We start from the raw sequence: 24516 nt of genomic DNA, 5'->3' as shown, positions 1-24516 counted from the left end.
TGAAAACTGATTCTGTCCAAGCTTTCGCATCCTTGTCCTCCATCTGAAGCACCTTTTAACATGTGTTTTACATGATTTGGTGTCGAATTAAAAACGGGCAGCCTTCCTCTCCATAGAGAGCACATGTACCATCCGCTTCACCTGTCTTTGTAATAGTATATATCACAACTGCAGGTGTAGCACATATAGTCGCAGGCAAACAGCAAATGTTTGCCAAGGGCATTGATTTCGGCATGGTCAGTTCTGTTCAATTATTGTCAAACCGTGGGGCAGTCGAAAGGAAACACGACCAGAATCTACTGCCAGTTGTAAGCTTTGTGTAAACATTGAAACCAATGGTGCAGTAGGGTCACATGGTCACGGTGGCACACCTATGAGGCCCTAGAACGGCGCCAGACGCTCAGACTGCAGGTAGAGCAGAGGTCCTGATCAGGGGCAGGGCGCTGGCTCGTGTGCTCTTGTACAGCACGGGTTCCCCGGTCTGTGGCAATCATGAATCGGGAAGAGCATTATTACCCACCTAACCATCTGTACAAGGAATCTTGTGCCTTTCAGAGACACCACAACGAAGACTACAGCCAAAACCCTCCACCGTGTCTGTATATGAGTAGACCGACGCAACCTGTCTACGCCTCGCCGTCCTTGGGCGTACAGGACCAACCAAATCTTACCGACATAACCTCTTATAGCATGTCGACACGGGATGATCTGGCAGTACCTCATCTACACCTGCCCCAGACTCCACAGGCACCTCTACAGACGGTCGGGGGTTATGGAGACTCTCTTGACCTGTGCGGAGATCGGAACAGATACCAACTCCCCTTTCCGTGGATGAAGTCAACTAAATCTCATACGCACGCTTGGAAAGGACAGTGGGCAGGTAACTCTTTGGCCATTTATCGTTACAAGTTCACAAAATAGTCTTTTTGGAAAGCAGGCCCTAATGCCAAATTCATGTTTGTAATCTCGTGATCATTAATGTTCGGAAATAATTATGTGAATAATAATTATTGTCATACATTTCTAGTGTTTTATTTTACACTTCTGCCAATTAAGAATTTAAGAGAGATATAAAGTTTGTGTCACTTATTTTGTTTCTTTGGGAATGGAAAAATGTTTTTATTTTAATAAAATAAAATTTTAATAAAATTTAATAAAAAACTTTCTTAAATAGTACCATATACAAAGGATGGCCGATGACTCAGTTGGCCTTCATTCGATTCTTTTCTTATAAAATAAAAACAATTTAAAGAACTTTAAAGATAAATTTACTACAAAAAATGTAGTAGGCAAAATAGTATGAACGTTAAGGTTTTCCAAGCCAAATAAATTGACAGTAAGTTGAACAAGTGGAAATTTGAACGTGTAACATTACTATTTTAAAACTCGGCCTAATTTTAACTCCTGGTTCGATAATGAAAGAGAAAGAAATAACCACAAATGATTGCGCATTAATCTAATATTTATAAGGGCCAGCCAATTGTAAAGTGCGTTCTCGAGACAACATTTCCAGCGAGACAAGCAAGTCAGAATTCCCCTATAAACTGAAATGTCCAGAGAACAATTATCTTAATTCCAAATAATGAATTATTGTTTTAGATCATTTACCTCGCCAAAACATTGTTCTGATGTTATACTGTACATATGTGTGGGTTAAACAAGAACGACGACAAAAAAGTTTGTTCTGAGCTTGCCTCTTAATTTCTATAATTTACTATCCTCACATAGGCCTACAAAGCTGATAGTGTTCGATAAACACACACATCCTAAACCGGTCCTCAACTGGACATATATTAACAAATAAGTGAATTGAAAATATTTCCTGTAGCATATTCTGATCTTGGAATTTAGGTTTTCTGCGTAATCTATTATTTGTCAACGTACTAATGTTCTTGCATTTAATTCTATTATAGGCCATTACATGGTCGAGGCGGAGGAGAACAAGCGCACACGGACAGCTTACACCAGAGCTCAGCTGCTAGAGCTCGAGAAAGAATTTCTCTTCAACAAGTACATCTCGCGCCCACGCCGCGTAGAGCTTGCGCTTACCCTCAGCCTCACCGAGAGACACATAAAGATCTGGTTCCAAAACCGACGCATGAAGTGGAAAAAGGAGGAGGACAAGAGGAGAGCAAGAGGAGTGGATCCCGAACAAGATTCCTCCATCACGTCTGGGGATTTGAAGGATGAGTCGTGTGCGACCCCAGGAAGTCTACCAGGACCCCCCTCACCGCTGCACTCTCATGTACTCCCAGCTTCACGAGACTCTGCGTAAAACACGCACTGACTTTAGGAGACTATGGCATCAGCACAATCTTTTGGCTCCTGACAACTTCTTCAATGTGCACATCAGGGCGCACTGTCCTACATTCACAACAACAATCTAAAAAGAATACCATTTAGATTGCTAGCAGGGGGAAATCTCATTTTAAATGTGTCCGTGCTGTTTTTGAGTCATCTCAGCACTTCGTTTTCAATACACGAAACAACTGTTTATGAGGACGCGACTAAATATTTGAATGTATTCATGACTATGAATAACCAAAGAACGGATTCTGAAAATTTTGAAGAAAAAAAAACTAATAGAAAAAAATATAATGCTTTAGCATTTTAATAACACTTTTAACAACTAATGAATTAAACACGTGAGCAGCTTGACACATGTCATGTATTTAATTGGTTACAAATAAGAGTGGAATACCTCACAATACCTCTATTAGTAATTAATAATTAATCATTTTTATTGCTCACCCAAAGTTTAGCCGACCAGACAAAACAAAACCTTCCTTTAACAAATATTGTAAAGCTGAAATTTCATTTAACTGGATGGAGCTTTAACATCTTATGATGTGTAGAAGTGAAGATATTGTTACCATTATGGTTTTATGTATCTTATAAACTATGAATGATTAGTTTATTTTGACATGTTTGTTTGTGTGTTTACTTATTCAAATTGTTTAGGCCTAACAACATGCAATCAGATACGGGTGAGAAGCGGAACCTACAATGTTTCATTTTATTTTAGGTTACTTTGTATTACAGTTTGGTTTGAATGTCAGATAGGACAATATTGCGTAATCGTAGGCTACAGATTTTTTTGACCTCTTCGATTGCCCCCTCTCTCTCCGCTGCACGGTCATTCATGATGCGTTCAGATAGTTGCTGCAAAATCTCTGCTTTCTTGTTCAGACGGGCACAAATGACAAAAGGGAAGCCAAAGCGCTCTTTGTACTGCGCGTTCAGACGATACATGCGCCGAATCTCGGCGGAATCCAGTGTGTCCATACCGGCCTGACTCTGCTCCTCTTGAGACTCTCGTGTTAGTGTCCCGCTTTGGAGATCTCGGCCAGCTAAATCAGGATGACACCGCAAGATGCCCTCTTTACCTGCACACATTTATTTGCGTTTTAATTCATTGAAATGATTTTTAATACAAGTGAATGAAACGGACTTGCATTGAATCATTTTGTTTTGCGAAGTTAACAAAGCAGAAACTGTACCTGAGTCGGGAAGACTGTGAATGAATTCCGTTATGTGAGTCTCGATGTCTGCTAGGTCTTTGAATGGCCGACGTGACCATACTGCAGCCGATATAAGCGGGCATTTCTCAACCACACTACCAAATATTTTAACGAAATCTTCGTATGTAAGAGAATTTACAACGTTGATGTCCATGGCTTAATCGTGTCCTCTACAAACTGTAGACTGGTGCACATGGCAAAAGCCAATATTGAACGAGGTCAACGTCCGTAGGAGCAAAACGTTTTAAACTGTTTTTGAAAATTATTCAAGCAAGTTTTCTGATAAAAAAACTGCTATCCGCAATGTTGAGAGACATGGGGAACTGAAAGGGAACTGATTTTAGCAGACTTCTCTACGTCATTTACCGTTATCTATGTTGGTAAGGTATAAGCATGAGATGATTCAGGCTATAAAATTAAGAAAAAAATGCTAAGAACTATTCCCATACACTGCGTAATGCGCAACCACAACTCTGGTTACGCGCGGTGGCGCCACCCTCTGTAGAGATACAGTAACACGTTGTCGGTCGCACAGACGCTGTAGATTGCAAAAATGTTTTTGACATACAAATGCACAACGTGCATTGTCTTTTATTTGCACGGGTGCGTATTTTTCACTCCATTACTACATGAATTGAATAATGAGAAAAAAGTTCTACATCTACATTCAGGCAATGAAAATAACAAGAATGCTTAACAAATGCTAAAATACTGTATACAGAAAGTTAATGCATTTGTTTCTAAAAAATAATGGCAAAGTTTAATTTCTGTCACAACATTCTAGTAAAGAATAGCTTCCTTATCACTTGATAAATAATAGCTGTGAACAAATCAATAAATATAATGAAAAAGAACACAAAGGTTTTGTTTTAAAAACAGAGAACTTTCACACCAGCCTGCAAAATTGTTGCAGCATTAAATCCTTCTTTTAATATATATTTTTTTAATTCTGTGATCAAAATACAGCCTTTGTAGACAACAAAAGCAGACTATTTAGCCAGTCCAGTGATAAGCTAACATTTCTAGAATTTTACCATTTCTTATAATTCAGTTATTTCGTTTATTCTTGTTTGTTACTTTTGTATTAACCTATGATTTTAGCATCTATATGAATAGCAGCATCCTGCACAAAACAACATAATTCATATTAGTAAATAATTTCACACAGAATTAAGTCACGGAGTTATTGGGTCTCAATTCAGAAAATACTGTTTGGTAACAAATGTACAGTTAATTATTGCAGTTTCATCCATAACGGCTATGGTGACTTACAAAAGCACATTCTGAACATTGTTTTTTATATAGTTATATATCATAATAACCATCTTCAAACACCAGGTTGTGGTCTTACTGAGCCTAGATCCTCTGTGGTATTGCTTTCATCTGAATTCTTCGGCTCGAGGGAGTTCTCCGGAGATGACTGCAATTCTTCCTCCAATGTAGCATCAGGGGTCACCGGTGGATTCTGGTATATTATATCATTGTAGCTGTATCCTCCAACATTGTAGTAGAGCTGTAAACAGATACCAATGTAAGCCTGCAATACTAAGGTTGTTTCTACCAACCACCAATGTCAAAATATTTTTATATCATTCACAAAAATGTCACCCTCTCTTCTAGAGCAGCCAGCTTCTTTTCCATAAAGGCCACAAGTTTGGAAAAACAAGGTCGATCTACAGGATCCAGTGACCAGCAATGACACATCACCTTGTATCTACACGTAAGTGAAACATGTCAGAAGTCATTAGTGTACTCCAGCATTTCCCATATGCTTGTCTTATTTTTTACTATAGTTTTTACATTAAGATTTGTAGTGTAAATTAGATGTTGTAATTGTGTTGTTTTTAACAATAAAGCAAAAGTGCCCAAATAAAACTTGGGAATAAAAATGAATGTAGTAAGTTGGATATTGATCGAGAACAGGTGCACTTACAAGGAATCTGCTGCATAGTAGGGCTGCTCCATGTGATATCCACTTTCAATCATTGTGTAGAATGTGTTATTTACGGTTATCCCAGGATATGGAGTCACTCCTAATAGAGATGAATATCCAGCGAGTAGAATAATGTATACTGTATATTGGTTCCATGTAAAATAACCAAAAATTGTGTGCTTCTGTAACAGTTAAAGCTCTATTGACAGCCGCAGTGGCATACAGAAAGAAAATAATAATGAATCCCTCTGTTTGCAAAAACATAGTAAAATCAGTAATGTTAACAGTTATGCACTGCACTATTACAATATTAGTTATACAATACGAATGTACTTCTTGACTGTAAATTTGTTTAAACCATTCCTTAAGTTATGGGAGTATTATTTTAAGCAGTTGTAATTTCCGTAAAATTTGTTTTACGTAAACAGTTCCTTTAAAAACGATATATAATAAAGACTTCCATTGTAAGTGCATTACGGGAAACACAATTTTAAGGATATGATACAATTATGTTTAGCCCAGGCCATTCCTTTCACGATGAACCTTAGAAAACAGAGTGAGAAAGAAAAGTACCCAGAGAAAAGATCTCCCACAGCAGAATGCCATAGGCCCAGACATCACTTTGCATTGTGTACACCCCTTTAAAAATACTCTCAGGAGCCATCCACTTTACGGGCAAACGCACCTGCAATGATGTAATGTAAACCATTATGATAATAGGCTTTGACCATAAACATATCAAGACAATATAACATGCGCATTCAAAATACTTACATTTCCTCTTACAACATAGTTGGAGTCATGTTCAATGTCTCGAGCGAGGCCAAAATCCCCGATCTTCACCCGTCTACCAAGTGTCACCAAAACATTTCTGGCAGCCAAGTCTCTATGGATGCACTGTAGAAAGAAACCCATTAAATTAAGCTTCTGGATATCATATGCATATTAAATATAGCGACACACAGCAGAAAAAAATCACTCTTTCACCTAAGAAAATGTTTGCCGATTGTTATTTAGCTGTATGATTTAAAAGTAAACAGATTTCGACGGTGTTTTGATCTGTTTATGATCGGAAAGTTGAACTTACATTTTTAGCAGACAGGAACTCCATGCCCTTTGCAACTTGAAATGAGAAACTCAACAGGTCGTCATACGTGAGACTCTGCAGTTCCTCTTCTTGAAGGTCGCTGTCACATTTGAGCATTTCTGTACAGTGATAATGTAAATGTAAAAAGAACACATGGACATTCTACATGAATGCATTCGCTTTATTAAGAATAAGCAAGAAAGAGAACAAAATACATGAACACACACGCCATATTGTTATGATTACAATGACATGTTTTCCTATACATTAAAACACAACATGAAGACAGAAGAATCTTTCAGATGATGTTGAATTCTTTTTCCCACCTACCCTCAATAGTAGACACCGAGCTGATGCTGGAACTGAGAAGGGCCTCGTTTTCCTGTTCTTTAGTTTCAGGGGTTATGTGCATGTGCGAGTTGTCATTTGACTCAACAAACTCACTGTGAAGGTACATCAAGACAAACAGTGTTTAACGGTAACGGCATGACAGGTTTATTCATTTGTGTGTACATTCAGAGTCACGGTTCCCCTTAAGCACAATATATTCATTTCCCTCTGTTCCGCATGGGGTTTTTGGTTTTCTGAAAGGCCCACGATCTAATTCATTGATGCATACCTGGAGTTTCTCTTCTGCTGGAAGTTGTGGTAGAGGCCTCTGAATCTGTCTCTGTTGAAAGCGTCGGTCAGATATTTGTGAAAATGCTCCCTGTTGCTCTTCAGATAGTTCAGGAGATCCCCATTACAGCAGTATTGGAAGATGAGGTAAACGGGACCTGGGAATATCACCAAACGGTTTCATTAGAATAATAAAACTCTTCGAATAGGTTGATTCAGAAAGCTTCTCCAAATCATACCCGTGCTCGTGCAAGCTCCGAGCAAGTTGACAATATTTTCATGGTTTCCAATGTGAGTCAACATTTTCAGTTCAGACATTAGAGCCTCTTTCTCCATCGCCTGGTGTTTTTCTGTTTGATCCATAAATAAACAACACAAAGCCATCAGATTCCAAAGTACCAATGACGTTATAACTGACGTGTCTGGTTTCATAGAGTTATTCACGGCACTGTTTACCCTTTAACATCTTTACTGCTACTTGAATAGACACTCCAGGCTTGCTGATCCCATATGCCGTAGCCTGCATAACCATCCCAAAAGCACCAGATCCCAGCATTTTCCCTGAGAACAACACACACAAATGATTCCTTTCACCCAATAAACGGTTTCTAGCACGAAAAGTGATAATTGTATTAAATAAGTTAAAAGAAGTTTCTTCTTTACCCAGCTCTAGATTCTCTCTTGGAAACTCCCATTTGGGGTCATACTTAAATTCCCTAAAGTCGATGTATATGTAGTCGTTGTCATTGGGTCCCACCATCTGGATCATCTGGATCTGAGACTGGTACACAGGCTTCTGTGAGGTGTGACGAACAAGGGACAGGTTTGATTTCGAAGTTTATGTTGTCAATGTATTAGACACAGGTGCGGATTTACCTTAACTCTAATATAGACGATTAAGACAAAGATGATCATGAAAAGTGAAATGATGACCACAAGGCAAACAATGTATTCAGTGTAGGAATCTGCAGGGGAACAGAGTGACAGATTTGAATGAACTCTATAGTGCACATGTGTACATGGATACCTGTCGAAGTGTTATGGTATGAATTTTAAACCTGCACATGGGAGCAAATAGCCACAATGATGGTATAGAGCGTTTTACAGTTTGCGTTGTATCAAAGCAGCTGTGCATTCTAATTGATATACAAGGTATTACAGTCATTTTCAGAAGTTTACATTTGGTTTAACTCACTTGTCTGCAGTAGTATTTGTTCACTGCAGTGCGTTCCTGCAACGTTAGTGATGCAGCATTTGATCAGATGGTTCTCTTTGTGAGAACGTGGTTGGTCAAAGGTGATCTTCTTCTGACAGAACTGATCTGAATCTGGGAACTCTGAAAGGGCAACAGGAATCTCTTTCCAGTCTTCGGAATCAATGTTTCTGTAAAACATACAGCATTATATTATATATTAGTAACCATGGCATGTTCTAGTAGGGAAATAGTAACATAAAGCTGTTACATGATAAGAGAACATGAAAGCCAAAGTTAGGCATGATGCAAAGAGAGGGTTATTGACATACTTTAAATGCGATGGGCAGATCTTCCAAGATAAAGCCGTAGGTTTGGAACTTTGAGTCTTGCAAGTGATGAAACTTGAATTTGTGCTTACATTAATACTAGGAATGTCTGCAAAACATTGCATTTCATTTGGTCGCCTTTACCATTTCTTCATTGTTTCATTGTGCAATCTTCACTATCAAACTGTTTCTGAACACTCACCTGATATGCAGAGAGACAGATTTCTTATGACACTATATTCTTGAGTGTCAAGTTTTAACTGATACTGGCCTGGATCAGGATTACACAGCTTAAAGCTACTAGACAGAGAATACATGTTATAAGCAAACACAATGAAGCATCACTTGCAGTTTGTTCGATTAAAATTGATATAGTATATACCTGTTATAGGGATGATAATGAGTCTCTTCGCATTCGATTTTAGATTGATTTGGTGTAATCCAGTGACACTGAGCTTTGGGATGAGAGAAAACCAGAGCCTGGAAGCAGAAGCTTGCCTTATTTTGTGCTAGTATGCTGCTGTTCTCATTCAGCTGCAATACGTCGATTTTGTCATTATCTGTCAAACAAGGATTGCCATCAGAAGATATTATCACTATTTTTCATTATTACCTGCACAGTTTATCATTTAAAGGTCCAGTGAAAGAATGTAGTGACATCTAGTGGTGAGGTTGCGAATCGCCGCCAACGGCTCATTACCCTCTCCCCCCCTACCCCCCCCCCTTTCGAAGCACTTCGGCTGACACAAGACAAACATGTCGTCACGTTTTCGCTTCTTTGCCGAAGGAGATAATGTATTAATGAAACATGCTCAGTTTGTCTGTTTAGGGCTACTGGAGAAACAACATGGCAAATTCCATGTATGTAGATAGAAATAGCTCATTCCAAGGTAATAAAAACATAACGCTTCATTATGTAAGGTCTTTATACACCTCTGAAGATGTATCATTGCATTTCTGTCAATAGAAGCTCCAACAAATTACACACAGCCCCTTTAGTCTATTTTGACATTGGGAACAGATTACAAATCTTCCATGTAAACGTAATGTACATTTAACAAAATAGAAACAACAACAAAATGCAAAGGTTTTACTCACCAAAGACCTTGACATAGGTATTCACACTGTGGTTGCTCTTAGATTTGCAAATGTACTCCCCACTGTGTGTCACATTAACAGATTCAATAGATAAGTACTCCATCCAGTCTCTAAAATACAATGATGTGACTCCACTGATCTGAAAAAAGAGCAGGAAAATTTGAGGAAAAACACTGGCAAAAAGGTCCGAGCAGTGAAACCAGCATCAAATATTTCTTCATGGTTACTTACCGCCGTGTTATTCAAGAGCCATCTTAGTTTAGGGTCTTTGTTTGACTCTTTTTTGCATTGAAGTAGCAGAGACTGACCAGATGTAAGGAAAATCTGACCCTTTTGGTCATCTACCTGTGTGTCTAGGTCTAAAATAAAACCAAATCAATTTAAAGAGGTCAAGGGAATTACGTTTTTAAAAAATTAAACGTCTACATCATTTTCAAATTGTCCTTTTAATATAGTTTAGATATTTATTCATTATATTTTTAGGTTCAAAAACATAAAACTTCTCACCAGGAATCTTCAACCCGTTTTTAAAGGGTATCAAATGTTTTATCAAGCGGTAAATGAATAAATTTGATTTACTTTCATGAGTTTTAAAGTCATGATAAGGCTGTTTCTATTTTTCTGATTTCATGTTATTTGTAGGCTATTCATTTCAATGAGTTTATACGTTTCTTTAAACCACATTCCACAATATTATGTGTATCACGATGAATTAAGCACCTTTAAAAAAACAATACATACCATGATAATAAACTGCAGTACATTCCTCACCCAAAACATTACTAGCACAGCACTTTACATTTGGATCGGGGAGGCTTTTTACAATGCTTTTGGCTCTATTCCACTTCTCTTCTTTACTCTCTTTTGGATCTTTGCTGAAGGTGAAACAAGCAATCGCAACACAGATGTACAGTTACTCATAACAGAACAGAAGTAAACCTTATTGTGTCCAAAAAAAAATTATATGACTACATAATACAGTATATTAGTATTTTCTTTATTTTATTTGGTAGATGCTTTTATACAAGCTATACATTTTACCAACATGTGACCTTCGTCCTGCTAATGCAGTGCTCTGCCAGTTTAGCTACAGGAACATTTATAGAGGTAACAAAAGTGTTTTATTACCCGTTATACCACTTGATGTTTGGTCTAGGGTTCCCCTCAGAAACACAAACCAATTGAGCAAAACGGACACGAATTGCAATAGCTTTGATAACTGGGACCGATGGCCTCCCTAGAAATAACAAAACATCAAATGAAACATTATGAATAACTCTTTAAAACAAAGAAGGATTAAACCGTGAGTTAGGTCATATATAGACGTTTAACAGTTATTTATTTGCTTATAGTCTTTATTGAGAAATGTATTCCCTTTTAGGAGGGTTACATGACTTACTTTGGGGTGGCTCGTCTACTGTAACACTGTAATTGCCACACATTACAGTGTGTGTTCCATTTGTATGTTCTCTCTCAAAGTGCTGTAACGGCTGCATAGAGGCATTGATCCTGGAGATCAACATGAGAAATATCGATTTGGAAAAACGGATATCCATGACATTGTGAATATCAGATGTGATGTATTAGAAAATGATCAAACCTTATTGTTAAAACAATAATGGAACCACCACACAGACACACACCTTTGGTAGCAGAGGCATTCAAACCTCTCCGAGTTGCTTTGTTGACATTTTGTGTAAACGTCCACTGTCTGTCCCTCAATGCCACCCAGTTTAACTGGATCAGAACTGAATACGTCAGCCTCTTCCAGCACACATCTCATAGTCTGAAATACATGTGAACAGACTTTGTCAATTTAGGATTATTTCTGGCTAACAAATGAACATGTCATGAACTTTAACACATGCAGCCATCAGTATCACCATCAACATTGACTGCTAAACAGAACGAATTAGCCTGACAGTAACTGTAAAATCCATCCAACATGTGGTCATTACTTCATTTTTGGTAAAGACATGGGTTCTGCTTTTATTTTTTAGCGGCTTTGCTTTGAATTAACTCATTTTGAGCATTGTAGATGCAAAAAAGCTATAATAGAGTGAAGAAAAAGACAAAATACGGACTCTTGAAATGATTTGCATGTACGATTATCTTTTTAAAGCATACATTGAAATCGAATGCAGTTTTTTTGGACATCTCCAGCCAGACTTGTGGCGACTGTTGGTCAAGTTAAATATAAAAACTTGAAAAGGACAATAACCAAGAACTACAGAACGCTGTTTTTTTGAGAAGATAAGCACTTTACCGATCCATCAGTGGCACAGCGGGGACGTCTCTCTGTGGAGCCGCTGCTTTGTGCGCCACACTGCAGCAAGAACAAAACTTCGGTGCAAGACAAGAACAAGTTACTTTTTCGATTCAAGTGCGTAAAAACTAAACTAAACTTAACGAAAAGAAATCCAATAGACGATTCTAATGATAAACACATAACAAACAAATCAGTTAAATGCAGCAAAAACACAATTAAAGCAGATGTAAGCATATTTCAATTGTTTAGCAGTTTAAATGACTGTAACTAGTGTTTTCCTACTTACCCACCAAAAGCACTTGTCCAAAATGCATCGCTTGAATGCATAACAGTTTCTTCCCTCAGTCTGTCAGATCATGAAATAGGATGGACAGCGAAAAGAAGCGCAAAGACGTTCAGTTCAATGCGTGACACAACGCATCACTTCTTCATAAGGCGCAGATACTAATGACATCATTTCTTCTGCATTTCATTAGCACTTCTTTAAATGTCTGTTAACGACGTCACCGTTGTGTTTTAATATTAACGTGGTTTCATTATATTACCAGCACAAATGATTTAGACTTTAATCATTTAACTTTCAAATGAACGAGTATCCACCCTTTCCAGAGTAGGGCTCCTACTATTTGTTAAATACTTTATAATATATAGGCACTAATGTATCGTTTTTGCAAAGAAGTGAAATGTCTTTATCTTGTATTTTGGATGTTTTCGACTGAGAGTGTGCCTTGTATCCCTTGCACTCTTTGCAAGTTCCGTAAAAAGGTCCACAGAAGACATTTTTCGTGCAAAAATGTCAACAGATGATAGCTGATGGGTACAGCGTTATAACAAGACCCTAGTGTCTCGTATGCGAATTGCAGCTACCCAGCATGCACAGCAGAGCTATTAGCGCTTAGCTGAACAAGTGTAGACAGACGACAACAACAACAGCATGATCCCAGCCGAACGCCAGGCCGATGTACTGGTAGGCCAGCAATGGACACCGAGAACGAGGATCAACGCATGGCGACAAATGTGCGGATCTTGCTGACTAGTGATCTGCTTCGATGAGGACGCTGATTTTATCGCTATTCGTCCAGTGAGGTATACATTTTTTTCAAGTGTTTTAAAATATACTGCTGCCGAGTTATCGATGTGCGAGCGTCTTCCGGCGGGAGCAGCAGCAGCGGTGCCATGAATAGTGGACTCCCAGCTTCAGCTGCTCCGCTCGGGGGTGTCGGGATACCCGGTGTGAAGGTGAAATTCTGTCGTTACTACGCGAAAGACAAGACTTGTTTTTATGGAGATGAATGCCAATTTCTACACGACGACCCTTCCATGGCGAGCCTTTCTTTGCACGGCGGTGGTGCTGCCACTGGAGGAGGAGGAAGCCCAGTGTCTTTATCTCTGGCAGGGGGAGCAGTGACGGCGGCAGGTTACGCGCTCGGAGGCGGCGTGGGGAGCGGAGCTCCTGCGAACGTTCCCAAAAAGGGTGATTCTCTCGGTCCTGCGGGAGCTGCAATGGAAGGACAACTATTATCCAGTAAGTTTGCTTGCTGTAAGGCCCAATGCATCCCCTCGTCTGTTGTTGCTTAGTTGTGGGGCTACACGGTGGCTTTTGTCTAAATCGAGGCCGTGGATGTAAGTGCGGCCTATCACTCGCCACCAAAACAACACGGCGAATCAACACGTTACGCTGTAGCACCCAAGCTCAAATCGAAACGCGAGAAAACAACACTGGGGAAAATGTTTATTTAAAACCATTTTTTATCAAAGCTTATCTTGTTTTTACTCACGCACGAATTGTTTCGTTTTTAAGCTTTGCAAGGTGTCTGTCGTTGTTCACAGTGAAAACGGAAATATTGTAAACAAACAAAATAAGCGGACGTGGTTGCGTTGTTTTGACTGAGCTTTATTCTTTTGCGTAAAGTGTCTTAACACATGTTGCAAAAATGTACATCCAGTGTTCCGCCGTCAGCAACAATGTTACAAGAGACATTGTTACACACAAAGGCGACAGAGGAATCATTTTAGATGCATTTTTAAGCGTGTAAATAAAGTTCACTTTATTGAAACCGTCAGCAACCGCATCAAACGAACTCTTTCAAGGTTGTTGAATGTTTTCGCAAATCAAGAAAGTACGATTAGCGCGGCGACTGACAAACTGTTGACGTCATTCACACGCGGCGATCTGATTGGCCGTTGAGTTATCAATAGGTCCCTCTGCTGTGTGCGGCTCTCTGGACCTTGAGTTTGAGAAAAAATATGAGGATAGCGTGTTACATATATTATAGAGTGCACGAGGTTTTTTAAAACAAAAAAAATGTGTTAAAACAGCATTTTGTTTCGTTATTTGTTAATTCAAATTATCTGTGCTTGTAGGTACAAGTGGTCTATTTAGATATGCTTATTGGCAGTTGTATTTTTATGTAGATCTTTGTTTATTAGTGTTAGTTGTCATACTGTATCTGTCCTCTGTGCTCTTGAAGTTTCTGTAACCAAGAAAAAATCCTTGCGTGTGTGCAAGCATACTTGCCAATAAAACTCTCTTCATGTCTTAATTCATCATTTTAAATTTAAAAGCTCATACAGCAATTTAATGTGTTTTCTGCAGTCCCTGGAATGGAGGGAGGTGCCCTGAATGATGCTGGTCTGACCAACTCCTACTTCAGCAGCACATTTATTGGGGTCAACGGGTTTGGAGGTCCACCAGAGTCCAAGTATTCAATGATGCAGGTAAGCGTTCATACACAGAAGTATTGGTACACTGGAAACCAGTAGATGATGCTGGCAACGAAAAAGGGTTCAAGCATAAAAACAATAAGTGTAATACTGCTTTAAATTGTTGTTGTTAAAAAAAGTTTTCTGTTTAATTTAATTGCGTTTTTGTTTTTATGGGCAAAAAATAAATATAGATTTTTCCCTGATTTACGCCCACTTAAATGTCATTCCGTGTAACAATCTTGTCAAGCATATTTACAACAAAAATCAATTTATGACATATTAAAAGACAAATTACTTTCACCCCAAATGCTAATTAGTTGTAATTTTACATTTTTAAAAAATTTGCCACTATTCTAGATTTTGCACATTTGTCAATAAGAATTTTTTACTAATTTAAAGCACAATAAAATGTAAAATGCTCGTTTATTCTTTTATATATTTTAATAGGTTGTTTGAATTTGTACATACATATTGTGTTACACTGAATGACAATGTAACATTATTTCAACCAAATTTTGACATTTTCTTCTCCAAAAACGTAGTTGAAACCATAAAGTAGACATTTTACTTACATTTAATGTGCTTTCTATGGACATAAAATCACTTTTGTAAATTTCCTTTGATGGGGACATCTTAACGTCTTTGATCCTCATATGTTTCAGAGGATGACCAGCAGTAGCAGTTCTCCAAGTCTGCTGAATGATGGTGCCAAGAGCTTTAGCCACAGCCCTCACGGTGAGCTAAGAGTTGTTTGAAATATTTGTTACAACCGTACATTTGCAAGTAACTTAAAAACCTTTCGTTTTTGGAACCCTGACATTTTAGATCCAGTAAATTCCCCGACGTCATCTCTCTTCAGTGATTTTGGTGCTTTAAACATATCGCAAAGGAGAAAGGTGAGCAAACACAGTAAAATGCCTATTGACGTCTGCTTGCCAGTAATGTGATCATTTGTTATTTTGTGACAAAAATCATTTTAGTATATAAACAAGGTCCGCTTTTAGTTCTGACAGCGAGGAAATAAAAAATATTTGCCCTAATGAAAATTCACCATTGTTTTATTTCATTACAGTTTCAACCACAACAACAGTAAAACCATAGTATAAAGTCCCACTATAGTAAAACTATCAAATCTAACTACAAGGCGCCATAATGTTTGTTACAAAATAATTAGCAGTTCTACTATAGTCACATTGGTTACTGTATGGTATTGCGTATATGGTAACACTGTGGTATTGTTTTGCAAGAGTGTTAGTGCTTTCTCTAAGTTGTTAGCATTAAAGCACAATTGTTTTGTGTGTGTGGGCATCTGCGGTTCTCTTCCAGGCACCTAACCCTACAGCCAGTGAATTTGTCCCTAAAGGGCCCCCACGTATGGCCTCTATGTCTCAAACTGTACCAGCGTTCGCATCCCCCATCTTCTCTCATCCTGGCCTAAGCAGCTCCACTGCGGCTGCCCTCGCACCTGGTCAGTGACTCAACACGACCAGATGACCGCCACCTGTGGTTTATGCCATTTTGTCTGTTGTCTCAATCTTCTGCTTAGTATTTCTATATGATAGAGTCTTCAGGTTGGCACATTGCTTGTGTGTGTTTGGGCTTTGATAGGCAATTATAATTTTTGTTTGGACAGGTATGTCCCTTTCTGCCGGATCTTCTCCTCTCCACTCTCCTAAAATCACCCCTCACACTTCTCCGGCCCCGCGGCGACGCAGCCACACACCCAACCCGAACCCAAACCCTGCCAATTACATGGTGCCCACCACTGCGTCTGACCAGGGGGCCGGAGCTCACATTATTCAGAAGGAGACCGTGGGAGGGACCACCTACTTCTATACCGATAACACCCCAGCTCCATTAGCCGGAATGGTACGATCCATATAAATCCCAGATGGTTGTGATCTGCTGTTGGTCACACTTGATTAACGCGCCTACATTTTCAGGTGTTTCCAACGTATCACATGTACCCGCAAACAGCGCCTCATGTGGCGTACATGCAGCCAAAGGCCAACGCACCATCATTTTTTATGGCTGACGAGCTCAGACAGGTAATGGGTTTTATCGGTGTCGTTCATTGTTGTTTAGAAGGTGAAGTTCATTCTGGCGTTTTGACCTAAAACCTGTTTCTTGTCACTCTTGTTGTAGGAGCTGATTAACAGACATTTGATAACAATGGCACAGATTGATCAGTCTGAGAACCCTGGTAAGGATGTGGTTTGTTTTGTGTCTGTGTGGTTTCTCAACATGGTTCTTGTTGATTCGAAGGACAGCATGACTCCTCTAACGGTTCGGTTATAATGTCTGTTTTGTGGCAAGTGCATTTGAATTCACCTGTTTTTTGAGAAAACCACATCCTGTCTGTCTGTTTTGTTTGGATTTGTGTGTGCTTGCGCCTCCGTCAATATCCACCTGTGCATTATCCAACATTTTTGTTACTGCTATAATTAGTTTATTTTTGTGGAGGCTTGGGAACATGTGTGAGCGAGAACATGCGTTATGTGAAACTAAGGTTGGATCTTCCATCCCTCCAACAGGAGTGCCATCTGAGTTAGACAGTTACCACAGCCTCTTTCCCCTGGAACCCCCACCACCCAACCGTCTTCAGAAAACCAGCAATTTCAGTTACATCACTTCCTGTTACAAGGCAGTCAATAGTAAAGATGACCTGCCTTACTGCCTCAGGAGGATACATGGTGATGCATTAAATATTTACGTTTGTTTGAAGAAATGCATGCTTGGGTTTTGAACATAGCTGGCATGGGGTTAAGAGAATCTCCTTGAAAGAATCTTTTTCAATTAAAATTGTTCGCGAAAATGCATTTTTTAAAATGATTAATGCAAAAATAGTTGTAGTTGTAGAGTTTTTTAATCGTGTGACCATCCATTCAAATTAGAAAGCAAGCCCTGTCAAAACACCTTTTTTCTACCCTAGTATTCACACAAAGGTAACTTTTTCAATGTGCACACAGGCTTTAGGCTGGTGAACACCAAGTGTATGATGCTGGTAGACATGTGGAAGAAAATCCAGCACTCCAATACTGTGACCCTCAGAGAGGTCTTCACCACTAAAGTGTTTGGAGACCACTGTGAGTACACGTGTTTGTTTCTGTCTGATTATGCAACGCCCAGACACTACGCAACCTTGTTTTGTTTTGCCGTTACGCATTTCATTTTTGCCGTCTGCCTGTTTATTCCCACCTTTCCTCCCCAGCGCTCGTATTCTCCTATGACTTCCATGCGGGTGCGGAGACCATGTTTAGCAGGCATTTCAGTGATCCTGCGGCGGATTCGTATTTCACCAAGAGAAAGTGGGGTGAGTCGTTTCTTACGCGGTTTCGCAATATGCATGCGTGTGTGAGGATGCAGACGTTAGGTGCTGAATGTGTGTGTCTCTGATGTGTGGCAGTTGAGTCTCTGCGAGCGTAAAGCGAGAAAAGAGGAAGGAGTGGTTGAAACCGATCCCACCTCAGGTGGGCTCAGTACCTGCAAAGCTCAAGAGTTACAGAGGAAGCAAAACCCAGCAGGGTGATGTTTGGCTATAAACAGCTGCAACACATGCGACTGCATTAACCGCTTTGCAGGCCCAAACCATAACACGCCTTGTTTATTAAGAACGTTTGTTATTCGGACGGAGTAAAATGCTTGCTAGTGCAGAAACTCTTTGTACGGCAGTGCTTAATAGGATGTTGTTTACATTATGCTTGACAAAAAATAAAGCAAAGACATCAGAATAAGGACAGTTGTTCATTTTCTTTGTTTGAAGTTTGTGCTATTTGGTTGGGTGTGCATACTATTTATTTTGTTCTAGTTAAATTGATAGCTCCCCTAAAAATGAAAATTCTGTCATTTACTCACCCTCTTGTAATTTCAAACCTGTATGACTTTCTTTTTTCTGCACAACGCAACAGAAGATATTTTGAAGAATGTTGCTAACCGAACGACGATGGTACCCATTGACATCTAGTGTTTGGTTACCCACATTCTTCAAAATATCTTCTTTTGCCTTGTGCAGAAGATTGGAAGAATGAAAATAACCTTCAATATTTTGCTTCATCAGGGCAGCATGAGCTCCCTCCTCCCCGGCAACACGCGGGTCTGTTACCGGAGTCGCTCATCTGGGCTTACATTGTCCAGCTGAGCTCAGCTCTGCGTACCATTCACACGGCCGGCCTGGCCTGCAGGGTCATGGACCCCAGTAAAATCCTCATCACTGGAAAGACACGGTACCGTCACTCGTGTACATGAGCTCAGAAAAACATCTAGTAAATGATGAACTTGTTTGTAGTCAGGTTTAATCTTTCACGATGGTTGCGGATATTGAAAACATTTGAAATACGTTTTTAACACTCAAACCACAGATCGTTCTGTGAGGCCCATCAGATAGGGACCAATGAAATGTTTGTGAGCTCTAAATAGTGAATGGAGAAGTCCAGTTTTAGTGTTTCTCTCTTCCTTTATTCCACAGTACCTGTTTATCGTTTTGACAAATGAATGCACATGCAAACGCAGCCGCTGCTGAATGTCTGTTGTTTTTCCGTAGGTTGCGAGTCAACTGTGTAGGAATGTTCGATGTCTTAACATTTGACAATAGTCAGACCAACCACCTGGCGCTTATGCCCCAGTACCAGGTATTGAACATCTCTTTTACACCCATGATGTCTTCCCATCATCACTTACACTTTTTTCTTAACTATATTCATGCAAATGTTGCATAATGTTTTGTATTTAACATTTAGGTATAAAACTGTGCAGATTTCATTGAGTGTTAATAGGGTGTGCACATACGAACGCAAAATCTATTTTATAAATCCTGATATGTGACCCTGGATCACAAAACCAGTCTCAAGTAGCACAGGAACATTTTTAGTAAAAGGCAAAAATACATTGTGTGGGTCAAAATTATCGATTTTTCTTTTATGCCAAAAATCAGTAGGATATTTTTTAAGAATTTCCTACCTTAAATATATAAACTTTATTTTTGTGAGTGGATGGTCTGCCACGGTGCCCCTGATTAACAACTTCAAAGGCAATTTTCTCAATATTTTGATTTTTTTGCGCTCTCAGATTCCAGAGTTTTAAACGGTTGTATCTCAGCCAGATATTGTCCTATTCTAACAACTCTTATTTTAAGATTAATCTTATTTATTCATCTTTCAGATTATGTAAAAATCTCAATTTCGAAAAATTGACCCATAAGACTGGTTTTGTTGTCCAAGGTCACATATGTGGGTCAGAAAATTGCAGATTCATCTCTTTTATTTTGTGCATTAACTATATTTTAGTGTCGCTTTTTCTATATTTTGGAAAATGATGGAGACTGTGCATGTAATCAGAGATGGTCTCTGAAACATTGGGTGTTTTATTACAGAAGTTATTTCATTTGGTTATCTTTATTGAATTTTCATTCTTAAATTATTTATTGGGTTTTTTTGACTCCGCAGTCAGCGTGTTATTCTTGTACAAAAAATGGGCGAAATATTTTTTGCTCCTGTAAACCACTCAACTTGCAGATGTAGACAGTGTCATGTATTTCTGCACATAAAACTTCCCACAATTTCTACTAGTATTTCTGCCAGATCTCTCGATATTGTGCATAAAATGATAGTTCATCCAAATCACGTTGAATTCACCATCGTGTCGTTCAAAACCCGGAAACGACTCTGTCTACTGTGGAACACAAATGAAGATATTTCGAGAAATGGTTTTGTGTTCATACAATGAAAGTCAGTGGGTGTTAGTGTTAGGTTACCAATGTTCTTCAAAATATCTTCCTTTATGTTATGCTGAAGAAAGCAAGGTGTGGAATGAAATAAGAGTGAGTAAATGATGGGTGAACTATACCTTTAACATCAGTCATTGTTATCACGTAGGAGATATTTGTCCTCGCTTGTGTAGGATATGTGTAGTGTTACGCTTCAGGTTATGTGGTTTAATCCGTATTGTCTCTCTTTGTGTCTGCTTTCCTTCAGCAAGCAGATCTGATCTCTCTGGGGAAGGTGGTGTTGGCGCTCGCGTGTAACTCTCTAGCTGGCATTCAGAGGGAGAATTTGCAGAAAGCCATGGAGCTGGTGTCCATCAACTATTCATCTGACCTCAAGAACCTCATTCTGTGAGCCACTATCTCTCCCTTGCTCATACACTCACACATTTCCAAACCCTAGGACTTGTTGACCACCACGATAGTTTGTGGTGCTGTGAATGTCCCATTGAGACTGGTTAACATGCAAACAGAAGCACTCCGTCATGCTCTTGGTCACGTTCTGTTGTTTTTCTTGCATGCAGGTACCTTCTCTCAGAACAGAGCCGTCTGCGCAGCGTCAATGACATAATGCCCATGATCGGAGCACGATTTTACACTCAGCTAGACGCCTCGCAAATGAGGAACGATGTCATTGAAGAAGACCTGGCCAAGGTACTTGCCTTTGTACACCCGTATTTAGTACAGATTGCTTTTTTGCTTTATTTTTTGATTTCTTTACTGTAGATTGATACATCACTGTAATCACTGTCTTGTCACTTAACTACTGTACTGAAGTCATTAATATAAGGATTTCCTGTGGCTCAGTGGTTAGAGCACGGCGCTAACATCGCCAAGGTCATGGGTTGGACTAAGAACCAATGTATAGTATAATGCAATGTAAGTCGCTTTGGATAACAGCGTCTGCCAAATGCATAAATGTAAACGTAAGGATGAGTGAATGTGTCTTATTTAGTGAGCGGAGGTCCGCGAGAAGGGAAGGAAAGATGTGGTCGCATTAAATATTTCGACATGTTTCGAGCGTTGTCTCTTCTGCTTTGCTATTTTCTAACCACTTACACAGAATGTGTGAAACTGCTGCTACACCCCATTCAATGAACAAACATGCATACTTCACGTTATATACTTCAACGATCATGTATATTAATGTTTTGACAACACTAAACATGAACGGCGTCAGGCGTCGTTTGTCCGTGTCATGTTTGATTTTATAGACAAATGTAAATATGACCTGGATTCTTATCTGTATTTACAGTAATGACATAGGTTTATAAGATTATTAACATAAAACACAAGAGGACTATTTAAAAAAGAAATAGGCAGCCATGTATTGTCCACATACATAAAAAAATGTTAATGTTTAATATGTTTTTAACAATGTGTTGTCATAGTCTAAGCCGTAAATGTGTCTATGTGATCTTTCGTGATTGCAGGAGGTACAAAATGGGCGATTGTTCCGCCTACTGGCCAAACTGGGGACCATCAACGAGAGACCAGAGTAAGTCTCTTGAAATATTGAGCTGCTCGAAATGGACCTTCTCGACTGACATGTACGCATTTTCAAGAACATTTACAAAACCATCGAGTTTGCTGTATCCTTGTAGGTTCCAGAAGGATCCAACATGGTCTGAGACTGGTGACCGTTATCTGCTAAAGCTCTTCAGAGATCATATGTTTCACCAGGTAACCGAGACGGGCACGCCCTGGATCGACCTCAGTCACATCGTGTCCTGTCTCAACAAGGTGAGCCGCCGTCAAGTTAGTTCCTTTAGTTTTGTTAGTGGCTCCTATAATGATGAATTTTCTATTTACATTTTTATTTAGCTGGACGCTGGAGTACCAGAGAAGATCAGCCTCGTGTCACGTGATGAGAAGAGCGTCCTCGTGGTGACCTACTCGGACCTGAAGCGATGCTTTGAAAGCACCTTTCAGGAACTGCTGGGTGCCACTAACGGTCCACTCTAGCGCCCACGCGACCCCGCGGTAGTGGGCTGGAACTGCCTGAACTAAAGAGCACATTGCACTACAGCCTGGAATATAGGTGCAGAATGATGATCTCACGACCACGGCGGAGCCAGCTGGTAGCTCACCTCCAGTCAGATACACTGTTCTGTCCAGAAAAGTTTTTTTCTAAAGCGTATTTTTTTAGTTTTCACAAACACCGCAGCTGCAGAATTATGAACTGTCCTGAAAGCTGTGATCTAATTTTTTTAGACTCGGGAACAACGTCAAAAATAAAAGACTTTTATTTTTAATTTTTTTATTTTTTCTCTGGAGGATGCACTAAACGTTTTAAGTTCCTTTTTAAGTAATTTTGCGTGCGTGTCCCACTGGGTGCATTGAGGACTGTGGTTTCACACATCGGGGGAAAAGGAAGAAATCAACAAGAAGACTAAAGAAAATAAAGTGTCTTTCTACATCATCGTCATCTCGCCCATTTTTAAAGAGGTACTACGAGTTGGGACAGACCACTGGTCGTGTGTGGGGGTTCCTTACCTCTGGACTCTTACATAGATGGGACAGACCACTCGGTTTGTTCATGAGGGGTGAGCAAATGAATAAGACTGACCATCTATGAATGTGTGGCATGAGTAGTATTCCCCCCCTTCCCATGCTGTATTGACTCTTTTTTCAAAAGTCAGCCCGCTTACAGGTGGTGGGTGTGCTACTGGTTGTGTGGGGGTGTTTTGGAGAATTTCACATGATTTGCAGGCGCTGACAAAGGGGTGCTTTTCTCCTTGCGATGTAAAATTGTTTTATTTCAGAGTTTTGCAACATCCTTATTTTATGGATGCTTTTGAAATGAGATGCAAAATCGGAATTTGACAGGATGGATTTTTGTTGTCTTTTTAGTCAGGGTCTCGTGATAGGAACCAAAGAACTGGACCGCACTAGCAAGGGACTCCAGTTCGGTCTCATTGTGGAATGTCCTCTTATGCCTTTGTTGTGGAGCATCCAAAGTGTCTGCTTTTCCTTAATCCTTCTGTTCCATGATTTGGTCTCTGTCGGCCCTTTTTGGTCTCTTTTTGGATCTAGTGAATCTCAGTAGAGCTGTTTTGTGTTGTTACGGTTCTATTTCCTCACCAAACTGTTGTACAGGGATGCATTATGGGATATCTCACCTCACTAGTGTAATCTCTTCTGTGCAATCCAAGCAGGATTGGGTTTTGGGATTGTATTTTGCTTGTCTATTTTTACAATTATTTGATCTACATATTATGTGATGGCAACATCTGATCTGGAAACGGTTTCAAATTTCCTCAGGTCGAATCTTGACAGGCTTAAGCCAATGACTGAATGTGTCTGATCTGTCATTGGTTACTCGCCCAATCGCCGAGTCAGACTGTGGTGGAGTGATTTGCGGGTTCTGGGGGCACAGCTGCAGTGAGGATGCTGTAAATTAATGTAGTATTTTTTTGTCCTCTTTTTAGTGAACAGACTAAACAACATGGTGAACATGGTTCCAAGCCCTTATCCGCCACAAACCGACAGAAAGGCACATAAAACACTTTTTACATTCAACGCCAGCACAGGCTAATCTCATCATGTACTCGGTTTCAGATAGAATGCACTCCGATCATAGACACACACAAAAATTTCTCCTCCATCCCAATAAGTTTTATGCCCTTGTGTTTCTTGTCACATTTTTGCAATATTTGTGTGTACAGCAGTATTTTAATAAAGAGTAATAAAAGAACATTCTTGGTTTGTCATTCTTGGAATGGTGTGTTAATTTTCACTAAAGTTAGTCAGACACAACAGGTACCGCAAAAGTACTGCCCCAAAAATGACCACAGCATTGGAAAAAACAGCGAGTGAGGTGACCTAGTGTTTGGTCACAATTTAGGGCAAGGCAATTTGGAAACTGTAGATGGGTCAGGTGATCGATGTGCATTGTACAAAATAATGTGCAAAACACCGGTATAAGTATACAAGACCTGGTGCCGCCTGTCTGCCATACACATTAGCCAACAATTTCATCAAACTTTTCCTCCCCAAGAATGA

At 39.5% G+C, this 24516-nt stretch overlaps 4 protein-coding genes across 4 annotated transcripts; 2 read left to right on the top strand and 2 right to left on the bottom strand.

Moving 5' to 3' along the window:
* Positions 1 to 456: 456 nt before the first annotated feature.
* pdx1 (pancreatic and duodenal homeobox 1) lies at positions 457 to 2275 on the top strand. Its single transcript, XM_057322043.1, has 2 exons — positions 457 to 880; positions 1914 to 2275. The coding sequence occupies exons 1-2, from the start codon at positions 493 to 495 to the stop codon at positions 2273 to 2275; spliced, it is 750 nt and encodes a 249-aa protein (XP_057178026.1). The 5' UTR covers positions 457 to 492.
* Positions 2276 to 3036: 761 nt separating this feature from the next.
* urad (ureidoimidazoline (2-oxo-4-hydroxy-4-carboxy-5-) decarboxylase) lies at positions 3037 to 3675 on the bottom strand. The gene is made up of 2 exons (XM_057323401.1): positions 3501 to 3675; positions 3037 to 3386 (listed from the first exon to the last, which is right to left on the bottom strand). The coding sequence occupies exons 1-2, from the start codon at positions 3673 to 3675 to the stop codon at positions 3037 to 3039; spliced, it is 525 nt and encodes a 174-aa protein (XP_057179384.1).
* A 409-nt stretch (positions 3676 to 4084) lies between these two features.
* flt3 (fms related receptor tyrosine kinase 3) lies at positions 4085 to 12823 on the bottom strand. Its single transcript, XM_057323029.1, has 24 exons — positions 12338 to 12823; positions 12045 to 12121; positions 11422 to 11564; positions 11178 to 11287; positions 10907 to 11015; positions 10520 to 10653; positions 10010 to 10137; positions 9779 to 9917; positions 9063 to 9240; positions 8883 to 8980; positions 8684 to 8789; positions 8355 to 8542; positions 8036 to 8124; positions 7823 to 7955; positions 7616 to 7720; positions 7399 to 7509; positions 7161 to 7317; positions 6872 to 6984; positions 6542 to 6660; positions 6229 to 6351; positions 6028 to 6139; positions 5455 to 5554; positions 5130 to 5235; positions 4085 to 5034 (listed from the first exon to the last, which is right to left on the bottom strand). Exons 1-24 carry the CDS (start codon positions 12372 to 12374, stop codon positions 4849 to 4851), a joined length of 2901 nt encoding a protein of 966 aa, XP_057179012.1. The 5' UTR covers positions 12375 to 12823; the 3' UTR covers positions 4085 to 4848.
* A 152-nt stretch (positions 12824 to 12975) lies between these two features.
* Positions 12976 to 24238, top strand: pan3 (poly(A) specific ribonuclease subunit PAN3). Its single transcript, XM_057323032.1, has 18 exons — positions 12976 to 13572; positions 14644 to 14765; positions 15416 to 15488; positions 15579 to 15649; positions 16080 to 16221; positions 16387 to 16622; positions 16697 to 16801; positions 16899 to 16956; positions 17288 to 17446; positions 17723 to 17839; positions 17965 to 18066; positions 18811 to 18976; positions 19294 to 19381; positions 20723 to 20862; positions 21036 to 21165; positions 21945 to 22009; positions 22116 to 22254; positions 22336 to 24238. The coding sequence occupies exons 1-18, from the start codon at positions 13224 to 13226 to the stop codon at positions 22474 to 22476; spliced, it is 2403 nt and encodes an 800-aa protein (XP_057179015.1). The 5' UTR covers positions 12976 to 13223; the 3' UTR covers positions 22477 to 24238.
* Positions 24239 to 24516: the final 278 nt, after the last annotated feature.

Source organism: Triplophysa rosa, linkage group LG23 (assembly GCF_024868665.1).
Source record: "Triplophysa rosa linkage group LG23, Trosa_1v2, whole genome shotgun sequence".
Lineage (NCBI taxonomy): Eukaryota > Metazoa > Chordata > Actinopteri > Cypriniformes > Nemacheilidae > Triplophysa > Triplophysa rosa.
The sequence above is the reverse complement of the archived record's forward strand: the minus strand, read 5'-3'. Positions and strand labels throughout refer to the sequence as shown.